Here is a 25,717-nt window from a genome sequence, read left to right on the forward strand (position 1 = left end):
CAGTTGTAAGAGTGTGTGTGCCTGAACAGACTGGGCTTCCAGCTGTAGTGAACCTTGACTGACCTGAATACATTAATGAGGTTTGTGTCTGAGCGGGCGCCTGTCCCTCCAGCAAGACAGAAACATGCTGCTGTGGGGTCATTCTCGTTTAATAGATGTCAGAGAGGTAACCTGAGCAATGCCTGTAATTAACTGAGTCGGGTGAGGGAGGCACTTCAGGGGGAGATTCGTGAAGAAAGCCAAGCTAATTAGTTGATGTTAAGGTCATCTGCTGAGTTCACGTTAGAGACAGTCAGAAGTCACAGGCAGCCACGATATAAACCTCAACTTAAACCACAACTGGCATGTAAACACAGCTGCTTTACTGGATTCACGGACTTTGTAACATCCACTCATTTTCATACTTTGCCATTTAAAACCTGACAGTGGGAAACTCATGCTAACCCCACATGCTGCTGCAGCAGCATGAGGACAGCCCTGAAGCTTTATGAACTGAGGTTTATCAAAAAATATTTAATCATTATAAAGCTATCAGCATTCTCATCAATGGAGTATTAGGACTCAAAAAAGATAGTGGTCTCCTTTGTGTCTCTAATTGGAAACTTATTGGTGATATGGATGACATGAAAAAGAAGGAACTGAAAAAAATCTAACAGAAAAAGGAACAAAAACGTTTGAGGTGAAAAAAAGAATTGTTATTGTCTGAAAATGCAAACAGGAAAGTAACATTAAACTTCTTGAAGAGAAAAATTATTTGGTACTAATATAGTAATATTTGCAAGGTATGTAGTGAAAAAGCACTACCATCTGGTGTACACTTCTGGAAAATAACATTTTAAAACATTTAGACTGAGAACGGCGTAATATTTTCAGATATGTGCTGGTAAGTCAAAAAACCAGTATGACCTGACCTGACTAAATGTAGTCAACAATACACTAAAGGAGTTACTGCTTATTTTATTTCAGATCTAAACTGAAATGCATTTTGAATTTAGTTTTGAACTGTTGGTGCACAAAAGATATCCTGAATTAATATCTGAACATCTGGGAATGCAAAAGCAGACCTGACCAAGAGATTTCACCAAAAGACCTTTTTAACATCAGTATTGGTGAAACATTGTCAATGATCCTGTTTTGAAGAACGATTTTAATCAAAACAAGTTGGAAATTTAAATGCCGAATTAAAAGTACTTTTTGCTTTGTTAGACATATTTTTATATTCAGTCCCTCAGTTTAGAGAGAGAGAAGAAGCTGTTTTTCATATGTAGACCCCTGAACGAGCTCATATTCACCCAGTGAGGTGCAATGATGTACCATGGTCAAATTGTGTGTTAAGTCTAAAAGGAAAACATATATCTGGTTAGATAATGTACTTGTAATGTACACTTGCATTTCTATCATTTTCCTCCCTGAAGTCTTTTGTGTTTGTCATAAAAACACCCCTGAGCAATTTTGAAATGTTGTGATCTTGATGTAAAGGTTGAGATCTAGATGTGAAAGTTGTGATCTAGATGTGAAGGTTGTGATCTTGACATGAATGGTCTTGATCTCAACTGCAATTTGTGGACTAAATGAGAGTTTTGATTAACCCTTGCAAAGCACTAATGGTTAGGCAAGCCCTCTAGGGACCTGAGGGTCTCTGCTCTGGTTTATGTTGCTGTTACTGTAATCTGGGAGAAAATTGTAAACCTGTCCCAAACTCTGTAAAAGTGATTGTAACCTGACAAAGAGTTCTACAAATTAAAAAAGGAACAACATTTACACCTTGAGTTTTGTCAAATTGATGTGAAATAGCCTTGTCAAATTTGCATACCAAGATCAAGATGAACGCTGGGAATGAAGGAGTTCAGAAAGAACATGAAGATCACGACTCCCAGCACAGATACACACTTCACCAAGAGGACCTTGTCAGTTATTCTGTGCTGCGGAAACAAAAAATATGCAGAGATATATGTTGTTTTCTTTCTGAACTTTCAATAGGTTATTTCATCTGACTGATGCCGTTTGTCTTAAGTAAACTTCCAAATACTTGGCTGACTTCATTACTCAGATAGCATCAATGCACCACAGTCAGGGCGAGTCAGGGTTGCGTCTGAGGTGGAAAATCAGAGCCTACCTTCTTCTGCAGTTCCTGAATATTTTGCTCCCAGTTTTTATCCTCCTGGGATATTTGTCTGTTAAAAAAAGAAAAACGTTTGAAACCACATTATCTAGTTTATCTGCAGGTTAATGAAGTTTGGAAAAATAAAGTAAAACAGAAGTAAAACAGAAAGTAAAACAGAAGTAAAACTCTCTTAGCTGTTCTGAAAGTTGTCATGTTGGTCAAGTTTATACAATTTCTCAGTGGCTCTTATTGTTTGGATATTGTTATATATGAGCTGTGCAACATAACTTTTATGAATTAACATGTTATTCTCCTCTTAGTGACGCAATAAAGAATACATACTGTATTCTCTATCTCAGTAACCAGCATGTACGCATCATAGATTGTTGGAAAAGAATCTAACCCAATAACAATAGTGTTTTCTCTCATAGATGATAAAAAATGTATAATAATAAATATGTTAGTTTAGATGACGTTTTGTTCAACCTTTGGAAAGTTTTCATCATCTTGCGCAGCAAATTTTCCAAGTTGAGCACTTTTTGCATCAGAAGGCATTTGACGGCCGTCTCCTCGCGGCTGGCAGGGTTGATACGCTGAGCCGTTTGCCTCCAAACCAGGATCTCGTGCTTTAGCTCTGAAGGAACATGACAAACAAACCTGTTTAGTGCCTGGACACAAATTACCGAGCTCGACAGTAGTGATGCTTAGTAATAACACAGGGAAAGATTAGGCGACTCAGAGGGTATTAAGATGTTGTTCAATATCTTTCACAAGCTTCCTCTGAATGGAATAAGGCATCCAGGAGATGGGGTCAGCTCAGGAACAGCGAATGCTGAAAAAGAGATAAAGCCTCAGGGTGTTGGACCCTTGTGTAGGTATCAGTAGGGGCCATCCTTTTTATAGAAGGTTGCTAGGTGATCTTAATAGTCTCTAACAAGAGGAGCAGGAAACATTCCTGTAAGCAAATCTGCACAATTACCAGAAGTGGCAGGGGGTTTGAGCTGATTTAACCACATCCTCGATGCCAGGTTGGCGGGAGAGCAGAAACTCCACAGGGTGGGCTTTACAGATGGACTTTGAGGCCTGCATTAAACAGCTGCCACCATAATCAGCAATATCTTCATTCAGTCTGTCTGCAGCTCCGTGGCAGTGCAGCTCCAGTCAGTCTTTCTCACTTATGTAAAGGGAGCAGCGAGGGGATTATTGTGCAGCTTAATGGTCACTGAGCCTGTAGTGAGGATCTCTGTTGGCGGAGACACTGTCCCCACCATTTCTCTTGAGAGGGACTGTCTCTCCAGAAGAACTGTTAAAAATCTCACATAAATAACTTTATTTCTTTTTCCATCTGGGTTCCAACTGCAGAGAGCTGCAGCATAAAAAAAGTTTTAGGATGGGGAACAAGGACTTATTTGGGCCAAACACACCATGGGGTTTTAAATCTGTAGGGTTGTGGTGGTTGGGTTTGTTCTTTAGTATTGGTATTTTCTGATGGGATCTGGGTTCAGTTTGATGTTGATGTTCACGGGTCTTGTCTTATTTTATCTCCTCTGACCTTGTCTGTTTCTGTTAACTTCCTGTTTTACTTTTTAAGATCTGTCTTTGTCTTATTTTCTGTTTCCTTGGCCTAATTTCCCTGATTGGATAGACTGTATATAACAATGGACCTAGCATTAGGTCACGTGACCCATTGGTTTCTGAAGACCGGTTTTGAACCCTGTTATTCTTCTTGCAGGGTGTAGCAATTTGCTTTCGAAGCCGGCGGAAACATGCCCGCTGCATGTCAATTAAAGTTAGCTTTGCTCCCGGCTCTTTCAGCCAAAGCCTGCCGAAATATCTGCAGAGCTGCTATCACACATTTACAGCGGGATACACCATTCAGCTTGTTGACTCGATGGCGTCACGTTTGGCCGAGACTGGGTTTGTACAAACGGGTGGTTGCTTTGCGAAGGACGGTAGCATGACAACCACGGATGACCATGTGATAGCGGCTTACAATTGTTGAGTTCATTAAAATATTCACAATGTTGAGTTCATTTATTCAACTCTCCTGGCTTGGTAAAAATAAATTCGACACCCTGAGAGTTGTCATAAATATGAAATCAAGCAATTGTGACCAAAATGGTTACTTGAACTAGGCTGTAAATATAATTAATATGTTTATTTCTGCTCTAAAGTTGTACAATTTAGTGTGGGAGTCAGTGGACATTGACTCGCTTTTGGACCCAAACCTCTATCGGTCAGTCGAGGAACTGCAACAAAAGTTGCATTAATGCAGAAGTGAGATGGTTGACGCTTGGTCTCGTCAGCCCTCTGAGTATATCGTTACTTGTCTTTCTATTCCTCCCTGCTGGTTTTGTTCTCTCTCAGGTGGGCTATACTGGAAAATCAATTACCCTTCGGGGATTAATTAAGTATTTTGAATTTAATTTAATTAAATCTGTTTTTCTACCAATCTGTTTTGGCACCTTCCCACCTGCTCTGCTACCTGGTTGTTTTTTTTTCAGATTTTTCTAGTGATCCCCTTTTTGCTTTTTCTTTGTATGTGCCACACTTTAAGGTAAATAAAACACTTTTCTGTTTACAACTCCTTTCTCCTTGAAAACTCATACATTTGGGTCCTCCCCACTATCTCAACCCATATCCTAATAAATTCCTTCTAACGTATATTTTTATGCCACTGGACAGTGCCATGTCTTAAGAGATGTTCAAGCATGTTTTCCTTTTTTGTTTCTGGATAATTAAGGACACATAAAGGATCTCTGGTGCACCAGAATAGGGAAACTGATAATAAAACAGCACATTTAGAGAAGACGGAAGTCCGGTGCTGCTCCCAGGCGGCTGCCTGAATCAGTGAATCTCTATTTCTATTCCCAGCAAGTCACAGCCAACAAACGAACATCAGAGTAAAGGGATTTTCTGAAATGAATCATGTCTGGGACAGCGGGTGAGTCACCAGGCTCTCGGGGAGATGAGCTGTTTAGAGATGCAGAGGGTGTTTCACCCCAACTCATGCTAGGGAGGACCATCTCATCGTGAGGACCATTCCAAACCCTAAAGGTAGTTTTAAAGTTATCATGCACATATAGAGAGCTCCACTTTTATTAACTAATAATCACTTTTCTATGCCTCAAACTGTTCAGGGTTGTGGGTTGACTGGACTCCACCCGGCTGGCATCAGGTGACAGGTGGAGTAAACTCTGAACAGGCTGCAAGTCCGTCCCAGAGCCGCTCTTCCGTGTATTCTCACACATACCATCAATTTTAAAATCACCAATTCACAACAAATACGTGTTTTTTGATCGTGTGAGGAAACTGGAGTACCAAAAGGCAATACACAAAACCAGGAGCTTTCCCATAAAATTGAATAAAGCCACAAATTAATGCAGGAGCATGTCTTTGAATGTTAATCACCATTACTTTGCACTTTTGGTGAACTTGGTATCTGAGGTGGGAAAAAAAAAAAAGATCAGGAGCCACCTTGCTGGACCTCGCCCATGGTTGGCTAACCGTAGCTGTCTAGATCTGTCAGCTGAAGCTCTGGGCTATGGATGACTTTCAACTGACTGCCAGATCATTGTTCACCCATTGTCCATTACCGGGTTAAAGTGAATAGGGTTCACTCTGAGGGGATTTATTTCCTGGTAATATTAGATATAACAATAATAATAATGCTGATAAAAAAGAGAAACTCAATTCATTGTTGCTCACCAACTATTTCAATTGACTCTTTGTTGTAAAGCTTTTTGTTCCAGTAGAGCATCCGTAGGAAAGGAAAGGAGGTAAGAAGGACGAGGCAAATTCCCAGGAACATGTACCCCGTGAAACTGGCAAAATCGATCCCCTGTAAGACACACAGAAAAAACTCTGTTAGACATTCACACTCTGCTTAAAGTTGCTGTCAGATGTGGCTAAATGAGCCAGGACACCAATTCTGGTGAGAAAATGCACACAGTGATGAAAGCTATGGGACTAATACGAGGTAGAGTAGGCTAATGTGGACTGGTGAAGGAAAAGATCACAATGTTTTTGATGTGCAAGACATGGAAAAGTCTGAACTAGACAGAAATGAAAACAGGCATGTTTAACAAAGTATTCTCCAGTCTACTTCATTCATTCACATCTACCCTTCAAAGCTGAAAATGGTCATCATCTTATTACAAGTGTGCTGTGATGGGAGACATGTTTTCAGGAGTGTAATTTTTATCAAACAACCCTCTTAAAAATTGTTGGAGAAAAGCACATTGCCCATAGCAACAGCGTCTCAACCGTCCTACAGCATTTTTTTCCACATTTTGGAAAATGGACACATGGTCTGGATCATGGATCAAAGCGGCTCATGTTGGCGCGGGTAATACTGTAAATACAGTGGATGGCGGATGCCTGCTGCTGCACATCCTCAGCCAGATAGACCTTCTGACCAAGTCAAAGCAAAAACTGCACAGAGACTGTACAAGAATACAAGAACCCAATGTGTTGCACTGACCCCAGATTCCCCAGATCCACGGGTCCACAGATGCCCCATCTTGCAACAGTTACTGCTAATGTCCTGGGAGGACAGCCTTAGTGGACTCGTTTCCATGCTTCCAAGCTGTTTTGGCCACACAAATTAGATGTACACAAAATGAGGACCCTGTGTATCACTGTGATTGATTATTGCAGATATTGCAATATGCAAAAGAATAAAGATGCCAAATACTTTCCCATTAAACATCATTATATGTCAAATAAAGTGTAGATCTAAGGGTTGCTTGAGTTTCATCAGAAGACATCACCAGAAATTTGTTCTGGTACATTATTATGCTATCTATGCTAAATTAACTTTTAATTAGATAATAAATTATAAACTGCACAGTATGAAGAATGAAAGTGCAGTCAATGATATAACTGGTTAATAGTGACCCCTACAGGATCTGACTTTGAAAGAATAAAAAATGGGAGCAGGGAGAGGGGTCAGATGAACAATGCTGAAGGATCCTTCGTCAGCTCTTTTACAAATGACTCAAGAAGTACACAGACCTACAGCACACAGTCATCTGACGGCCCCGCTCTTTGAACAGAACTCTGCTTCCATGGAAACCTGCTTGTGAAGTGAGTGCCAGAGACTGTTCTGGCTTTGAGAACGCTCCTTGTGCAACTTCATGTATTTGGAAACTATGATACTTTGGATTTGATATTTGTATTTAAGGGGGAAAGAACAATTAACAGTCCAAGAAATACCTGTAACATATTTGCAAAAGCTACACCATATAAGAGAATAACATTAAGGCTAATTAGATAGATAGATAGATAGATAGATAGATAGATAGATAGATAGATAGATAGATAGATAGATAGATAGATAGATAGATAGATAGATAGATAGATAGATAGATAGATAGATAGATAGATAGATAGATAGATAGATAGATAGATAGATAGATAGATAGATAGATAGATAGATAGATAGATAGATAGATAGATAGATAGATAGATAGATAGATAGATCTAATTAGCGTTAATGTTATTCTCTTATATGGTGCAGCTTTTGCAAATATGTTACAGGTATTTCTTGGACTGTTTCCAATTTCAACAACTCTGGCTGGCAAGGAGCCATTTGGAAAAGCGTGTCTCCTGTAAAACTATGAAACAATGCAGAGATTTTGTCCAGCATGTTACTTTGCTCTGAAACAAATCAGCAGAGGACAAAGAAAGGACGGCCAGAATCACCTTCAAACGCATTTCACTGTCTGCCTCTGAAATTCTTCCCAAAAGTCCCCTTGACATAAACAAGAAAGTGTGCAAACAAACAACAGATAATTAAACAATGCATGCACACACAAGCTGTGCTTATCAGAGGCCAGACACGAGCGCGTGAGCATGTCGCTGCTTTGTTCCCTGCAGCTCTTTCACCAGGGTAATGCCACTCCAGCGGATCCTGTCCGCCTTCTGAAAAGGAAAAAGGAAAGGGATGCCTGGTGTGGTGGAAGCTACTGTATTTCGTAGCGGACCACATACTGCTGCACACACAAAGGCCAGAGTCACACACACTGTACAAATGCCACATTCTGCAACTGGGAAAATGTCACGTCTACTCTAGATGTGGCAGCATGAGTGAAGGCTAGAAATTAGCCAATTAGTCACACAGCTCACTAAAAACCCAAAAGGTTGTTGTGCTGTTTCACAAATGTCATTTTTGTGTACAGGACAACGTTTATCTGTCAGTATTTCAGAATACTAAGATGCACACATACTGAGGAGCAAATATCATTCAAATCACTTATTTCATTTGATCAACAAATCCATCGTAAAAAGCAGATGAAAGTAGATGAAAGCAACACAACAATTAGATATTACATCTACTATTTTTTCTATTGGCGTCAACCGCAGCTTGGTTAAACATCTGAACCAAGAATGTCTTAACTGTTTAAAAGATGAGTACAGCCACATTATTTCAAACATCAGGAGCGACGCTGTCTTTTTTTTTTTTAATTAAAGACAAGTCATACCAGTATTACATGTCACCAACAGACTGTAGCTGTAGCAGCCGAGTGAGTCACACAAACACGGACTACTCCGAAGGCATTAACCAAATTACTGAATATGTGGAGAGAGGGGAAATTAGAGATGCTTCAGGTAATTAAGTGAACAATCCACAAATTAATTATGTCTATTAAAGTCTAAAAAGGGAATTGATCGTCAAGCCCTGCAAACTTCTAACTGAGACAACTGCAAAAGCAGTTTCTAACAGTGTGCAACCACCTTAAAATACTGTCGTGACTTTTTAATTCCTGTGATTTATTGAGGCTGCAGCATAACTATAATTTGGTTTCACTTGCCACTACATCTTCATTTATATCCACCGAGTCAACATATATGAGAGTCAGCACTCACATCTGTTTAAATACGCAGAAAGACTACGCAGAGCAGACACCGTGAACATAAACGTGTGGGAGAGAGCCCACAAAAACCATCAGCAACATCGGTCTCAGCCATAACACGTTTACCTCAGAGGGAAATAACCAGTAGGTTGATGAAGGACCTGGTCGGGACTATGAGAGGACAGTCAGGAAGTTGTGCACTTTTCATAATGGAAATGTTTCTCAAATGTGATATATTTTATCTTTTAAAGGCACAAAGACCGCATTAGATACTTTCATCTTCTCATGTCCAATGAAATAACTTATTCAACTGTCTCAACCAAAGATCAGTGACTTGGCAGAACCCATTTACCAAACTATGGAAATTGTCCGAGAGAGCTGAACACATTGCAGATATTTTACCCTCCAGTAAGTCTCAGAATTGATTTTTAGATCTTAATATTGACTCCTGACTTTAAGGCTCTGGGCAGCCGTACAGATGCACGGCTGAAGACCAGTGGTGACGGGGCGTCTGCGGCCAAAGCCCCGAGACTGTGAAGCTAAACTGCCAAAGGAAATCTGATCAACACAGTCAGTGACCTTTTGCAGATCTCTTTTAAAAAAGGTTCACTCATTGGGGAGTATTTATTGGTTTCAGTTGATTGTTTTTAAAGTGGATTTTATTGGTGGATTAGAAAAGAAAAGATTAGAAAATCATTTTATGATATTCTGATGTATCGTTGCCTTGCTGTTAATGCAGTTCCAATACCATGATTAGTATTCTAGTTACCACAATATTCTTGACACTCAACCTGTCTTCTTGTGACTAACATGCAGCACCAGCTGATGCCCAATGTTTAGTTTTAGCAGAACGGGAAACAGCAAGGACCCAGTTTCCGGAACGATAGTTATCAGAAATATTTTTTTTCATTTTTTCATTGTCTTTATCCTTCTTCATCTGGCAAGACTTTTTGAATCGACCCCAGACAGGTCACCAGTCCATCACAAGGTCAACACAGAGATACACCAGACAGTTAGACAGTTTAAAATCCCCAGCTTAACACAACTATGAGAAGAAGCAGGCGCACCTCAAGGAAGCCCATAAAAGCACGGGGAGAACGCACCAATCTTCACACAGCAAGTCTCCAGTCAGGATTAAAACCAGGAAAAGTACCCCCAACCCTCCTTTCATAATTACATAAAACCGTGCAGTAGGAAATGCCCATGAGGTGCCAACCACGCTGCCAGCATCTCTCCTCCCAGTATCAGTGATGTGTAGTTCACTGGTCTGCACACATAAACACAGCTCTGAGGAGAAGTTCGTCTGCACAGTTCTAGTAATGTTCCATGATTTATCTTTCACCTGAATTGCAACATCTGTGCATAAGAAGCAGTAATCCCCGTCACTGTGTCACACACATCCTGGGTGTTTAGTTCACGAGTGAGATTAAACTGCGCTCAGCTGTTGCACTGTATGAGAGCTTGTTTAAGCGGAGAGCTGTGAAAGTGCCTACTTCTTTGCGCAGTCCCTGGTTTGACACGATAATCACGTTGGGTGGATCTCCGACAGCTGTGGCAGCCCCTCCAATGTTGGTGAAGATTACTTCTGCAATCAGGACATGTCTAGGGTCCAGATTAAGCACCTCGCACAACCTGCAAAATCAGACACAAAAGCTCTTGATTAGATTGAAGAGGGTGGGAGACATGGACACAGGAATATAAAAATAATATTTGAAGATGAGCACATTAATGCTGTAATGTCAGTGCTGGGCAGAATAGCCACAAAGTCCTTGGCCCGGTAACAAATTATGGCACAGTTTTGGTTGGATGTGTGTTTTTTTGCGAGTGAACAACAGCCACACAGCAGTGTGTACAATACCTGCTTTACTGGAGCAGATTCATTTTTGTTTCTTTAATATCTGATCGCATAAAAAGCTAATTGATCCCAGTGTCTCACAAATGATCATATTTATATGCAGCATGTTTAGATGCACAAATTAAATGTGCAAAACCTTTTAATGACAACATTTTGGGATTTACATTCCAAAATACAAACTTAACTTTAATTGCAATAATACATTGTTTAATTTATGTTTGTAAAGTTTGAATGTCAACATGTTATTTGACTGGGAAACTAGTTTGAAGTTCCGAGAAACAAAAAATAACTCCAGTTTCATTCATTCATTCATTTACAATGAATGTTCAAAAAGTATTAAAATACTACATTTTCAAGACCCCAAAAACTTAAAGGAGCTTGAGGCTCCTTTTAAGAAATGAGACTCTCTAGCGCCACCCTTCACCACGACGGCTGTTGGGGGTACTGCAGCCAACAGTGAAGCCGGCACGGGAGAACGGGGAGAACGCGCATGCAGCGTCATGTGACGTCACATCCACAGCCCAGCGCGGGAAATTCGGGACCGAATTGCAGCACATTTTGCAGCACACAGCCTGTTCAAGGCAACGGAGAGATACACTAGAGGGCTCATTCTTTTGGGTTTGGAACGCTTCATCTGACATTATTACTAGAAAACCTAAAATGTATACGGATTTTTTTCATAAATCTTGCCACAATCCGGCCTCAAGCTCCTTTAACATGCCTTTTCCCTTTACACTTTGAAATATACCTCCACCTCACATGAAGTGAAACTGGCACAAAGTGATGTTGCATAACTTCAAAATCAGGATGAAAAGAGTTGCCATAGCAGACTGACAGTTCAAGAGAAGTTGTACTCTATTGTTGTCACTTATCACTATTCAATTGTGCTACATGAAACAGTTTGGTGCAGTTAAGCATGAGAAAAACATACATATGCTTCAGCTTCAATGCTTTTTATCAATTATTATGAATTGATTAACCCTCTTTGGTCTGGGTTCAGATCATGGGTCCAGACCTCCCGATCTCTGCTCAACTCCTGCAGCACCTCGGTGAGCATACGAAGACATTCCCAGGCCAGCCAAGAGGGATAATCTCACCACTGTTCCACAGGCCCAAAACACCTCCAGGTATCCATCCAGGAACCTCTGAGAAGATGCCTCAAGCATCTCTGCTGGCTCTTCTCAATGTAAGAGACATCCCTCCCCCGACTTCTCACCCTATCTCTAAAGGGTTCAGCTGACTGGATCTTGTTCTTTCGGCTACTACCTGAAGTCCGTGCCAACGGGTGAAGGAAGAACCACAGATCCACAGAGAGCCTTGCCTTTTGGCTCAGCTCACTCTTCACCACAACAGACCGGTGCAGAGTCGGCATTACTGACATGCTTGAACTCGTCCGCTTTGGCAGAACCTCAATTCTGATGTTTTCCAACTGGGAAGCGTGGCCTCGGATTTGGAGGAGCTCATTCTCATCCCCACCACTTCACACTTGAAAAACCTCTCGCTCTATTTATATTTGGAATAAATTACCAACAGATCCCAACGGACATAGTTCCCATATTCCTGGAGCACCTCCACAGGATATAAACCCCCAGGACATGCTTGAATGCCAAGTTCTCAGAGCACATGTGGACCAGTTGAACAAACTCCCTGACCTTCCAGGACTCAAACAAGGGTGAAAGGCTTGGCCACTGCTCCATGAACAGGACAGAAGCCACGTTGTTCCTCCTGAATGTATCAACTGACATCAGGGCGAGTTATACAAAACTAAAAGTAAAACAATTATCATCTCGTTGTTTGGATATTGTAGCAACAGAGCATTTCAAACATGCAGGCAAACGTACATATTGATGGGCAAAACTCAAAAGCTCAAAAAGGGTTGAAGCTCTGCCAAAGTGGAAGAGTTGGTCTTGTAACACATAGTATAATGATCTTGTCCAAAAACAGTGTAACATTTATTGGTTATTCATAAAAAATATGATTGTTCGCGAAAACAAGTTCTTTCGTTGTTCTCTGAGGAGAGTGCATTTTTCAGATAGGAGATTTTGAGTTTCAGCCATTGATGTAACGTTTTCTTGTGAGACTCTTCCTCTTTGAAGTGGTTTTGTTCGTAGGAATGTAAAGTATGTTCGTCAGCTATGTTCAGAGAATATAATTAAACACAACAGAAGATTTTAGTTTTTTCCATCTGTTCCTATAATGTACCTGATGGTCACAGGGGTGAAAAGCATCATCGTGGTCACATTATCCAGGAAAGCAGACAGAATGGCAGCAATGAGGCAGAGGATGATGATCATGGGCCACACCCTTCCTCGAGATAACTGGTAAGCCTGCAGAGTTCACACATATAAGAACAAGATGAGGTTCAGGGCAATCAGCTGGTCATTAAAGGAACATCCTCAGTACATGATGAACCAGGGAACAAAAGTATACACTTGGATCTAACATTATTTTACAATGACATGTATAATTCAATGTAAAAATAAGCTTTCATTTTGAGTTGGAGTGAGAAGTTCTGTAAACATTAAATGCATCATATAATGTAGGAGATATTCTCACTACCATGGTCTGGTTCAGAGTGGCCATCTTTTGTGCATAAAAGCACACTGTCTCATGGGTACCAAGCTTTTCTTTTTGAAGGTGTTTATGTCGGAGCGCCTGCCCTTGTCCAACTCGCACTTAAAATTCATGAGTCTGTATGATCCTTGTTCTGCAGGTCTGCACAGATTTGCCCTCCATCATCTGCTCCGAGTGTTTGGGAAAGAAACTGTGTGACCTGCAGTAGTTTTTCTGTTGTTGAAAAACCTTAATCCCTTTTTTCTGCAAAGAGGATGAAGGTCTTATCTTCTGCAAAACCATTATGTACTAATTTGTCACTTTATAACAAGCAGAAATACACAAACATTCAGTTTGTATAAGTGTTTCAAGCTGAAAAAGAGAGAGAGGTCAATTCTCACCATTCTCAATATAGTTCCAGTTTATTTTCAAGACCTATTTTTGCAAGACATTCTAAAACAAAGCAAATGTCATTCTTGGCAGATTGTTATAGTTTTATTTCTGAGTCAAGATGTAAACATCCATCCATCCATTATCTATACCCGCTTTATCCTTTGCAGGGTCACGGGGGTCTGCTGGAGCCTAATTACAGGCGAGAGAAAGAGGTTCACTTTGGACAGGTCACCAGTGTATCGCAGGGATGTAAACATAGAGATCCAAACTCCGTAGATCATCTGACTTCAAAAAAGTCCTCCTAAATCTGGGTCAAGTCCCCGTGTGTATAGCTGCTAAATTTGGAAAACGCTCCAAGCTTGTCGACCCTGACTCAACGGCGGGCAGCTATTCCCAAAGATCTGTCAAGTAGTTGCCCAGGTGGTCCACGTCAAACATGCAAATTATTCATGATGCAATGCTGTATAATATATACATTCATGGTCCACATGACTGATTTGTATGATTAACGCTTTTTTCACTGACCTTCACTGCGCAGTAATCAAAGAAGCCGGTCTCTGAAAATATGGCCACAAGCATCATCTGTGACAGAGAAGTTACGTTAGCTCAGAAGAAATCCCATCATGCAACAAAACAGAGTCACAGTGATATTGAAAAAACAGTTACAACAGCTGAGAAAGTTGTATTTAGATTAGAGATGGTAAAAAGGTGGATTGAATGAGGCTCAGTGTTTTTTAATAGCTACAGTACATTCATAAAACGTATCCAACTATTTCTTGTCAACTTTATTGTTCATGACAATGAAGACATCTTTGTTTCCTTGGACTCTGTTGAGTCAAATGACAGAAGGGGGGGTAAAGCCGAGTCTCAAAACCTCAACAAGCATTGAATAAACTCTTCTGTGTGACTTAGTTGAGTAAAAGAACATGTGAAGATCTCTGACATCACTCACCATCCCAAACAGAAGAGCCAGTGTCTCGTAGTCGATCCACTCGACCACAGTAACCAGGCTGGGCCGCTGTCACACGGATAGAAATTCATTAGATATGACTGGGATTTATTAAGAAGAACAAAGGACATTGATAAAGGACCATCAGATATCATAATAAGAGCAGAATTGTAAAGTAGAAGGAGATATCATAAATGCCACTCTTACACAATTTCCTATTAACTGCTCTCTGGGTCAGATTCTGGCTTTAACATAACAACTTTTTTTCCTTTTTACAGATGAAATGCAGCAGGAGTAGCGTAGGTGTAACTAGCTCAACTAACGATGGCTCTGTGACCAAAATGTTCTCAAGTGAGTAAATTACATCTTTCCTCCTGAAATAAAACTTTATTCCTCATGTGTAACTATTGTTGGTTCTACCGCTTCCCCCTACACAGGCACGGGCCGGAGCAGTAGCTATACAGCAGTAGCTATACAGCAGTAGCTATACAGCAGTAGCTATAGAGCAGTAGCTATACAGCAGTAGCTATACAGCAGTAGCTATACAGCAGTATACAGCTATACAGCAGTAGCTATACAGCAGTAGCTATACAGAAGTAGCTATACAGCAGTATACAGCTATACAGCAGTAGCTATACAGCAGTAGCTATACAGCAGTAGCTATACAGCAGTAGCTATACAGCTATACAGCAGTAGCTATACAGCAGTAGCTATACAGCAGTATACAGCTATACAGCAGTAGCTATACAGCAGTAGCTATACAGCAGTATACAGCTATACAGCAGTAGCTATACAGCAGTAGCTATACAGCTATACAGTCTGAAATATACTACTTCTGAATTAATATTTCACACAAAAGAAAAGTAAATATGTCAAAGCAAAATGTCTGTAAACGAGTAGGTCCGGTGTTGTAGCATGTGTATAAATCAAGAAAAAAACAAGTTACGGGGAAAAAAACACACTTAAAGACAACATTCAAACGAGGCCGTGAGCAAGCTGGAAACTGGATGAAGGAAAAATGGGGGGGGGGGATACACAAACCAACTCTTTAGGAAATTCCAAACCGATTTCATTGTCTCTCCAATCTTGCAGCTGGTTATTTCATGGTCTGACCAAAAATCTTCAGGGCAGGGAGAGTAGCTCTTGATTTGCCACTTTTATTGATTTAAAAGGTCAGTAAACTGAGGAGTAAAAGAGACTTACATCTCCAATGATGGCCAGAGCAGCCAGGGCTGCTAAGGATCCCAGCATGGCAGCCAGGGTGCGGTGCACAATCTGAAATGTGAAAGGACGCACAATCACTTACATTAGGAACTACAGAACAAAGGTCATTGTATCTAAATTTCCTAAATATCACCTCATATTCAGTTTTAAAATACACTCCAAACCCTAGTAATCTGCATTTTCATATTGCACATCATGTCCGCTAAGTTTACCTTTTCAGATGCGTTTGATATAATCGTTGTAGTGATATGTTGTATTTAATTTATCGTTCAATGATTACACTGGGTCTTTATGGAGCAACGTCCTCAGTGTTATGTTTCGTGTTGCTTGCTGGATCTGACACGACTTGTCATGTTTGTCATCTTTGTTCGAGCATCTCTCAGGAGTTTTTCAGACACACTGCCATGAAAATATGTATATCTTTAATATAACAAAAATCTACTGTATTTGTTGCCAGAAAACCTGCCAACTGCACTTCTTCATCACCAGCACAAAGGACGCAGGTCTAATGTGCGTTGGGCAGTCTAAATGTGAGGGGTGTCATTGCCTCCCCAGTGCCTGAAGCTGAGTTGAGGGGAGGGAAGAGGAGTCAGGGGGCGTTAGTGGGTGTCACAGCGTAACATGACGTAACACATCACATCGCTGCTCTGAAAGATGCGCAAACCTGGTCCATAAATCTGGTCGAAATTGTCTTTTTTGAAGTAAAACTCTTCTCGCAGTGAGGTAAGAAATATCTTCTTGAAAAGAATACTTAAAACATGTAAAATTGTCTTAAATAGACTTTTCATTTTCTTGAAAAAAAGGCTTTTTTTTACTTTCTTAGAAATTAGTTCTTGCAGTGTGCATAGAGAAAGCGAAAACAAAGAAAAACAAGCCATAATGGTGTAATCAGAGAGCAACACAAATAACAACAGAAAAACGTCCACACCAACAAGGATGTAGGTCGCGTAAGGAAGCGTGTGTGTCTAGTTTCTACGATGTGACCATAAATCATGCTTGTCGCGGCCATATGCCCTCATTTGGATGTAGAAGCATAAATCATCCATAAGACTTACATCATCATTAAAAACACAGGGAAAGCACAGAAAAATAGAGGGAGACAAGGAAAAGAGAGAAACAGATAATAATGAAACAGAGTACAAAGGCAAAGCAGAGACCAGAACACAAGAAAACCCAAGTAATCCTTGATAAAAAAAACACCAAGAAGATTAACGAAACCAAAAATCCCTTCACCATGACAATCAAGGCCCTGGCCTTATTTCTGAAATACACACTTTATGGCAGAATATCTGAAACAATCTCTGAAATTTAGTGATGCGTCAAACTTTGGGACAAAAGTTGAATCCATATCAGAAAAATATGTTACATTACACATAAAATGACACGGTTGCATGTGGAAGCCCAGAAACCTAACTTATGTTAACATTCATTGTTAATAGAAGATTATTATCAAATGAAAAGCAGCCATTCTCCTATCTCAAAGCTCAGCCTTTCACTCATACTGAACTTTGCTGAATTACTCCAAATTAAACTGGGTCTCATCACTTAAAATGAATAAAAGTCTGCATAAATCTCCTCAAATATTTAATAAATGAGAACAAAAGCAACCCTTTTTCTGTCTCGTCCTTTGTTAAGAATGACAGAATGGAGATCTTAACATTTAAAATACATCTATTTAAATTAGTAAAGATGAGATCCAGTTGCCGACGATGGCAGCTCACTTTCTTTGAACTTAACAGCCGAAACAACATAACGCTCTAAATGACAGAGAAACCTCCAACGTCCGTCATCAAGAGGCTTGTGTCAGGTTCTTATCAACCTGAATAAGGGAAGTGAGAAGGTTTACGAGCGCAGACCTGAGAGAGCTGAAGCCACATGACATCTTGTATGCTATCCGACTTTTCCATCACTGCCTGCTCCTGAGGAACTGTCACTAATGCAGACGATAATTGAGAGTGTGTGCAGGACATGACAGCGCCATCGTCTGCAGCGGGCCCCCGTTGACTATCACATCATAGCGCTGACCCTGCAGCCACGGCTCCGTCAGCCACACTCAGGGAGGTTCAGTCATCTAATTAAAACTAAATGCCAAATGGAGGTGGAAGAAAATCAAGATCTACACCTGTGGAAGCCAGAGCTATATACATCGCCAAGTCCACATCAGAGGCAGTTATTCTCAGAGCTGCCTGAAATACATTGTTGCAGTTCCCTTTTGTTACTTAATAACATTATTCCTGTTTAATGGTTTGTTCTTTAGCAAATGCTCAGAATCATTTTATCTTTGAATCTGTGGGTGCGCACAACATACCAGTGATTCAGTGAGGATAACTTAAGAATTAGAGATCTGTCAACTGAGCACAGTCCGTACCATCCCAGTGCCAAATGGAGATGTCTAATGAGGTCAAATCACAAATGCCTGCTCTTGTGTGCCATCGGTGTTTATGGCTTTTTGTGTTGTGCTTCTCTGGCTTTTTCACGGCAGACATTTGAACTTGGCAGCGCTGAAAGAGTGCAGGTGGTGCCAGCTTTGGTTCTTTTCCAGTGAGCCATAACAACTCGACAGTGAGCCAGCATGATCTCAGAGCATCTGACTGGTATTCAGCCATTCACAAGTCGGCTTTGTCCATGCGTACATGCCAAAGTTCTTTTTTGTAGAGAAAAGCAGCAATTTTCACCTCAGACAGACTCGGATGTGAGATATACTCTGTTAGAAAGGGAAGAGTATACCTCTGTTTACTATACTACTACTAGTCCATATTGAAGATTATCATTAAAGAATTGATTTTACTTTTACTAAAATTAAATGATCTGGATATGGTGGATAAACTAAAAGCTAGTATTAGGAAGTGAAAGTCGCTCCCCTTTTCTATGAGTGGCTGCACTAATGCCATTAAAGTGGTTGGTCAAAACCTCCCTATCTATTTGCCATTATATTTTTTAAGCAGTTGGATTCAACCGTTTGTCATTTATCTGGGCAGACAACCCCCCTAGCATTTCTAAAGCCCACCTGCAGAGGACGGTAAAAAAGGGGGGTCTTTTACATTTTTTACATTTACATTATTACTGCGAGGCCTCTCCAGTTCTGGCAGCCGGGCTCTCCTGGCGATGACAGTTATTCTCCACTTCAGTTAAAGATTGAATCCATGTCCTTGTCAGAAACCTCGCTCCCAAGATCTCTGTGAGTACCCCAATAACTGGTAATCATTTATTTCAGCCAGGTCTGATGGATGGGGTCTTTCTGGACTGGAGAGAGAGGGGCTTATGCTGTATTTCAGATTTATACATAGATGACATCTTTGCTTCCTTCCCCCTTCTCCAGGCCAGGCATCCCCTCCCTCAGTCACATTCGATTACGGCTCAGACATTTCGTAAGGCAGCAATTTTGTTATTTCCCCAACAAGACCACAGGATTGTAATCTTTACGATATGCTCCTCTTACAACCACGCTCAAAACATTTAATCTACTGCTTCATCACTGTCTTTGAGGCACCGGCGACACCGGTACCTCAGGGATACATGGGCGAAAGAACTAGGAACCCCACTGTCAGATGAAGTGTGGGAGGAGAGACCGTCAAATGTACATAAGCGTTCTGTTAACTCCAGATATCAGTTGATTCAATCCAAAGTCATACACAGACTGCATTACTCCAAAACTAAACTTAATAGAATATTTGTTTCAGTGTCTCTCATGGGTGATACATGGCACTGTCTCACATTTATTTTGGTATTCCTCAGCATTGGAGAATTTTTGGTGAGACATATTTAATTGGTTCTCTAGGCAAAATAAATAAACATTCAACCAGATTGTACCTTAGCAATTTCAGAAAGGACAACGACCCTTCCTTTTCTACTGTAAACAGGTTAATCAAACAGGCATGGTGGCAGCTGAAAAAATTATTTCGCTTCGCCGGAAGGCTTTATAGTCCCCTCGCTGTAAGAGATGGCTCAATGAAATGGTCTTTATTTCCAGAATGGAGCAGGTGCGTCTTAGCAGTGGGAATGCACCACAGTATTTTGAAAAAGTGTGGAAACCGTTTTTGACCTTACTGGATGAGACCTAAGTGACCAAGGAGTAGGCTGCTGGGTAATATTTGTATTTTCTGCTTGCATTTTCTCTGTACTGACCAGAGGTTTTGATTCCCCTCTCAGTCTTCTATTTAGTTTTTTTTCTTCTTCTTCTTCTTTACCCCCTGACGGTTTCTTGGGACAAAGAATACTGGATTATTTGGGCTATTGTATACAACCTTACATAGTTCTGTCTTTTACTACTTCATTTACTTTAGGTGACATTGTTGGGTGTGGTATACTTGAATTATGTGCTGCTGTTGTTGTTTTTCCTCATCCTTTGTAACAAAAGGTTTGATAAAGTTTAAATAAAATATTCAACAAAAAAATAAAAATGATTTCACACATGAAATTTGCAGTACAGGCTACAGCATCACATGGTGAGGCTGTACTGCACTGTACTTGAGCACAAAGCCATAAAAAATCATCCATCATCCATAAAAAAAGGATTGCAGGCCATTTACCTCGAAAATGATGAGAACATAGACCCCAGTCAGGATGATGCCAGCGATGGCCACCTGTGTCTCCATGGTGACAAAGAGCGACTGGTGGGTCATGGACAAAGGCACCACCTCACTGTCCAGCAGGAAGGCCTGAGCTGTGATGACTATAGAGTCGCTGTGCACAAAAGAAAACAACAGAGCACCCACTATGAAATTACACTTTTTCTTCCATTGTGATGTTTCAAATCCTCATTTTCTCAGAAATATATCTGCAGGGGAGGCTTCACACCGAAAACACACTGCATCTTATCTTACTGAAGAGAACTCAATCTTTTGTGCTAAATGTAGCTTTTATCCAGCATGCAGTTTGCGGTGTGTGCCACCAGGGGGCCACGTTGATTAGTTAGATGAGTGCTGCTCGGGCCCCACGGCCCTGCTTTGGCTGTTTGCCCCTTCAACCCCCCTGACTCAAATGAACAGATCGCCATCAACTTCTCATCTGTGTATGAAGAAGTCTATCAATGACACTTTCATTTGAATTTGGTGTGTTGGAGCAGGAAAACATCCACAGCAGGCAGAGCAAGAACACAATTAAGAAACAGCGAGTTATTCATGTCCTGTTCACTTGAGCTTAAAAGCTTGTTTTTTTGTTTTGTTTGTTTTCACCTGCATCAGTGTGGCAACTCTTAGATTATTTGTATAAGTAGTCAGAACATTTACCTGTAGAGTTAACTGATCAGTGGTGGTCCTTAAGACAAAATGTGTACTTTAATCCAAATGTCTTTAAATATCCATAGTTCTCCACCTCCACTTCCAACGGCAAAGATTTCAAAGGTTAATGTTCAAGAGAAGAAGGCTCTTAAAAAGGGAAGTAGACTATGTAGGTTCCAATCTTTTAGTAAAGCAAAGTTTCAAAAAGATTTTGTGAGCAAACCATAAAGAATAAAAACTACCTCCATGCGGTAAAAATGTACTGTGGAGTGTAATGATACAATGTCTGGGTGTCCCTATAAATGCAACAGGACATATTACACTCTAGGTGTTCCCATTTTAAATGCATCCTTGTCTGGACATCTGGCAGCTCGAATGACTTATTGCACAACTATTAGATCCACATAGATATTCAAAACCAACTCTGTGTTAAGTGTTTTGAGTACCTGCTGATCATCTCAAAGGTTTTTGTAACCACGATCTGGTCACTTCGTTTAGCATGTAGAGGGATGGTCCAATTATGGGTCACCTGCTCGCAAACATCAGAGTACAAATGATTCAGCATGTCATGAATCAAGGCTTCACAAAGATTGTTTAATTTTATACTCACACACACACATATATGTATATATATACATTTATATACAGAGAGAGCGAGAGAGAGAGAGAGTGACCTGTTGAGTCCTCCTCCTCCTTTGTCCCGGCTGCTCAGTCTGCTCCACCTGGATCAGGATGTATTCCTGGGTAGGCGGATCTAACATTCCTCCTGCAAAAGGCCCTGCCACCTGTAGCTTCAACAGAGCATTATCCCCAAAGTCTGTCACATTCATTGCTGTGAGATTCAACCGTCAAGAGATAAATTGTTGAATTTTTGTATATTTGAAATAAGAATACTCATTTTTACTAGATAAGAACTATCTACTGTACGTATTTCCTTATTCTAGGAGTGAATATTTATTGGCTTATTAGTTTTGTCTTTAGTTATAGAGCATAACAGGAAACAACAGAAAGCGTGTCTACAATAATGCACCGGCAAAGGATACAGAAGCTCTCTGTCGGAGAGACCGCCAACATCCTCCAGGGGTTGTCCCGATCCGGATACATACTGAAGAACAGCTGTGACCAAAACACAACCATCAATGACGGCATGCCAGGCTCAGAGGTTTTCCAGCATGTGAGCATATTCCTCTGCTTTCAGAAATCTGGATAAGGTCGTATTCTGGTCTTGAGAAACCTGGGGGAAAACTGGAATTCTCCCGTAAAAATCAGGATAATGTGGCATGCAAACATCTAACCCAGGTTTCTGAATGTTGTATACAAATACCATATCCTGAATTTCCTGAAGCAAAAGGCAAGCACAAATCTAACGCTCTGAAAGACAGTGAATAAGTACAGTATTTCCCGAAAATGAAATGATGAAAAAAGTAATGTAAACAAATATATTTAGCTTTAGCATGCACGTGAGGTGTTCTGTTTTTGATTTGGTTCATTTTTTTCCTCAGAAACCAAAGATATCTGCCACTTTAGAGCAGTGTATCTACTTACACTGCAGAGAACCACTATCGTGAAAATTGTGGCAATTTTGGAGATTTTCAGACAGCATCTGAAGAGACAAAAAAATGTAAATAGAATAGATATTAAACAGATGTTAGAATATTGTGTATCAGTAGTTTCATTCATGAGGTTGTGCTCACTCACACACACACACACACACATCATCATCATCGTGATGTACCACAATCATGACCACAGAATGAAAAAAAGAAATGTTTTAATTGGTCTCACTTGACACTGCTGTTGAGTCTGAAGTTGAGATTGAAGTTCTCTAGATTATCGCTCTTTTCCGTGGAGTTAGAGCACGACAGGCTGGTGACCTCACTGCCCAGCCGATATCGTCTCTCGATGTCCAGGCCGCCGTTTTCCCAGGTTTCTTCCACTCCAAAGTTGGGGTCTTGCAGACTCATGTAGGTTATACTGAGAAAAAGGAAAAATCACGGACAGTCACTAAAAGACATCAAAGTGACACTTTTAGTGAAGAATGAAAATACAATGTTAGCGTGGGCAATCATAAAAATCCCATAAAGACCCCAGCAATCTTCTAACTGTACTACCAAGTCACCATGTCACTCCTGTAAGATTTATTTTTTTCAATTCTGGCAAAATGAAAAAAATAAAATAAAATCAATGTTTAAAACTTACTAATTTCCATGTCATAGATAACCAAACTCTTTAGTATTATGCAAATAATTAAGACCATATTGAACTAAATGATCATATTAATACATTGTTTCAAACATGCAATACTGTGTTTTTGTTTCTTAAAATCCATTTTCAGGTTATCTCTTATCACTATTAATCACTATTACATTGTTTACATCATAAATGTATGTTGTTGGAAGTAAATACTTTTTTCATAAGATTTGCATTAGTTGCTTTATTTTATAATGTCACTTTTTATCTATCCCTTTATTCCTCTCTGACTGTCCCTCCATGTGCATGCTCAGCTAACAATAATGTATACTTTATTAATCCCCTTGGGGGAATTTGTTGTCTGCTTTTAACCCCTCCCTAGTTACACACTAGGAGCAGTGGGCTGACATTTTTCTGGTGCCTGGGGAGCAGCTAGGGGTTAAGAGCCTTGCTCAAAATGATATATAAATGTACCTGATGTGGTACAACAGAATAGCCAAAGCAGACATAGTTGAAAAGTATGAACTACAAGTAGGTCCAAACTTGGCACATTGGTATTGACAAGCAGCCATGGTTTTGAATGGTTTTAATTTTGTAATGGTTAAAGAATAGTACACCATTCACATTCATTTGTATTAGAATATATATATGTGACTATCTACTTGTTCTATTAATTTAAGCATTGACATTTTGGAGGCATTTTGAGCTCCGCTCAGCATTGAGAGTACTCACCTGTCATTTTGAGGAAATCTCAGCAGGGGCGTCCTCTCTGTAAGCTGGACTGAATTTGTTTTCCCACGTAGAAAGTTAACAGCACTGAAGTTGTGCCTGAAACTAAAAACACAATGGAAAAAGTTAAATAAAAAAATACCAAAAATTTTCTTTTTCTTTTTTAAGTTGAATTGAAATCAAGAAACTCTCATCTGTCCGTCATAGGTTAAAGGAGATTGTCAGAGCTCTAGATTGCAAAGAGCTGGGTATGTTGCTGATGACAACACCTGAGGAGATTAGTAAAGCGTTGTTTGTCACCCTGCTGTGTTTCTGTAGCATTCAAGTGGCTGACTGCATCGTTTGAATCTCTATTGGCTAAAACTCAACAAACCCTGACCCTCAACACCTCACCCTGAGTGTTGTTATGTTAGATATGACCATCTTTTCTCTCTTAGTTGGATGAGGGTGGAGGGTGGGGGTGTTAAAGGAGCTCATAGTGCCCTACTTATTTTGTTGGCATAGTTTAACAAGTCTAGTAGAGGTTACAAAATACTGTAGACAGTTGGGTTCTTTGTGCCGTAAGGGTGTGTTAGACAAAGGGATAGATTACAATTTTGTAGGTTTTCTGATCTAATTCTCTCTGAAACTCTTACTAAACGGCCGAGCCATGTACTGTGTTTCTATTATTTGTCTGTGGCCCAACTCTGACATTGGCAGAGATTGTACTTGACTGTACTTCACCCAAGAGCTGTTAAAAAAGATATACACAGAGAGTTCCTATGTGATGAGTAAAAATGTTGATCACTGTTTTCCCTTCCCTCGTCACAGGTCACCAGCCCAATACTCACATGGGCAATGACCATGAGACCTGGAAGAGTGTGATTGGGAGGAACTGAATCCGAATCAGATCTGAACCTAAGTGGTGTTTTGTTATTGGACTTTTGTGCCCATCGCAGATTGTCCATTACAAACACCATGTTCAAGCAGAAGGATGTCCACATGTGCACTTGGCACCGGGACACCTTGAGTCGCAGATCGATGATCAACTTCATAGTTGTGTCATCAGATTGGCGGCCACATCTTGGACACTCGCGTGCAGAGAGAAGCAAAGCTGTCAACTGATCACCACCTGGTGGTGAGTTTAGTGGTGGAGGAGGATGCATTGCCAGTAAGACCTGATAGGCCAAAACATATTTGTGAGGGTCTGTGTCTGGCAGAGTCTCATTTCAGAGAGAGTTTCAACTCCGATCTCCCACAGAGCCTCCACCACCTCCCAGTAAAGGTGAGAATCATAAAATCTGAGTGAACCATGTTCCACGTCTCCATTGTCGAGGCAACAGAGTGGCTGTAAGATTGTTGGTGCCTGTCGTGGTGGTAATCCTCAAACATGCTGGTGGACACCAGTGATTAGGGATGCTGTCAAACTGAAGGAGTCCTGTAGGGCCTTTTTCGACCTGTCAGACTGCAGAGACGGCGAGGTACCAGCAGGCCAAGTGGAACACAACTTTGCTGAGGCAAAAACCCAGGTGTGGGAGGAGGTTTGAGAGGCCATGGAGAACTGACAGTTTCATAGAGATTCTGGTCCACGATCTGGCAGCTCAGGAGGGGGAAGCAATACACCACCAACACTGTGGGGTGTGGTGGGCATGGTGTGCTGCTGAC

General features: G+C 40.6%; 1 protein-coding gene across 1 annotated transcript in view; it reads right to left on the minus strand.

Annotated features, from left to right (window-relative positions):
* Positions 1 to 25,717, minus strand: part of oca2 (oculocutaneous albinism II) — a 57,187-nt gene that overhangs the window by 23,791 nt on the left and 7,679 nt on the right. Inside the window, exons 3-18 of the mRNA XM_061737054.1 lie at positions 24,077 to 24,178; positions 22,940 to 23,128; positions 22,700 to 22,757; positions 22,198 to 22,270; positions 21,829 to 21,986; positions 21,601 to 21,683; positions 20,465 to 20,618; positions 15,915 to 15,986; positions 14,715 to 14,780; positions 14,288 to 14,344; positions 13,019 to 13,143; positions 10,455 to 10,593; positions 5,813 to 5,945; positions 2,591 to 2,738; positions 2,117 to 2,174; positions 1,814 to 1,922 (exon numbers count right to left, since the gene is read on the minus strand). Of these exons, the coding sequence (XP_061593038.1) occupies positions 1,814 to 1,922; positions 2,117 to 2,174; positions 2,591 to 2,738; positions 5,813 to 5,945; positions 10,455 to 10,593; positions 13,019 to 13,143; positions 14,288 to 14,344; positions 14,715 to 14,780; positions 15,915 to 15,986; positions 20,465 to 20,618; positions 21,601 to 21,683; positions 21,829 to 21,986; positions 22,198 to 22,270; positions 22,700 to 22,757; positions 22,940 to 23,128; positions 24,077 to 24,178 (1,724 nt within the window). The remainder of the gene's footprint in view (positions 1 to 1,813; positions 1,923 to 2,116; positions 2,175 to 2,590; positions 2,739 to 5,812; positions 5,946 to 10,454; positions 10,594 to 13,018; positions 13,144 to 14,287; positions 14,345 to 14,714; positions 14,781 to 15,914; positions 15,987 to 20,464; positions 20,619 to 21,600; positions 21,684 to 21,828; positions 21,987 to 22,197; positions 22,271 to 22,699; positions 22,758 to 22,939; positions 23,129 to 24,076; positions 24,179 to 25,717) is intronic.

Source organism: Cololabis saira, chromosome 13 (assembly GCF_033807715.1).
Source record: "Cololabis saira isolate AMF1-May2022 chromosome 13, fColSai1.1, whole genome shotgun sequence".
Lineage (NCBI taxonomy): Eukaryota > Metazoa > Chordata > Actinopteri > Beloniformes > Belonidae > Cololabis > Cololabis saira.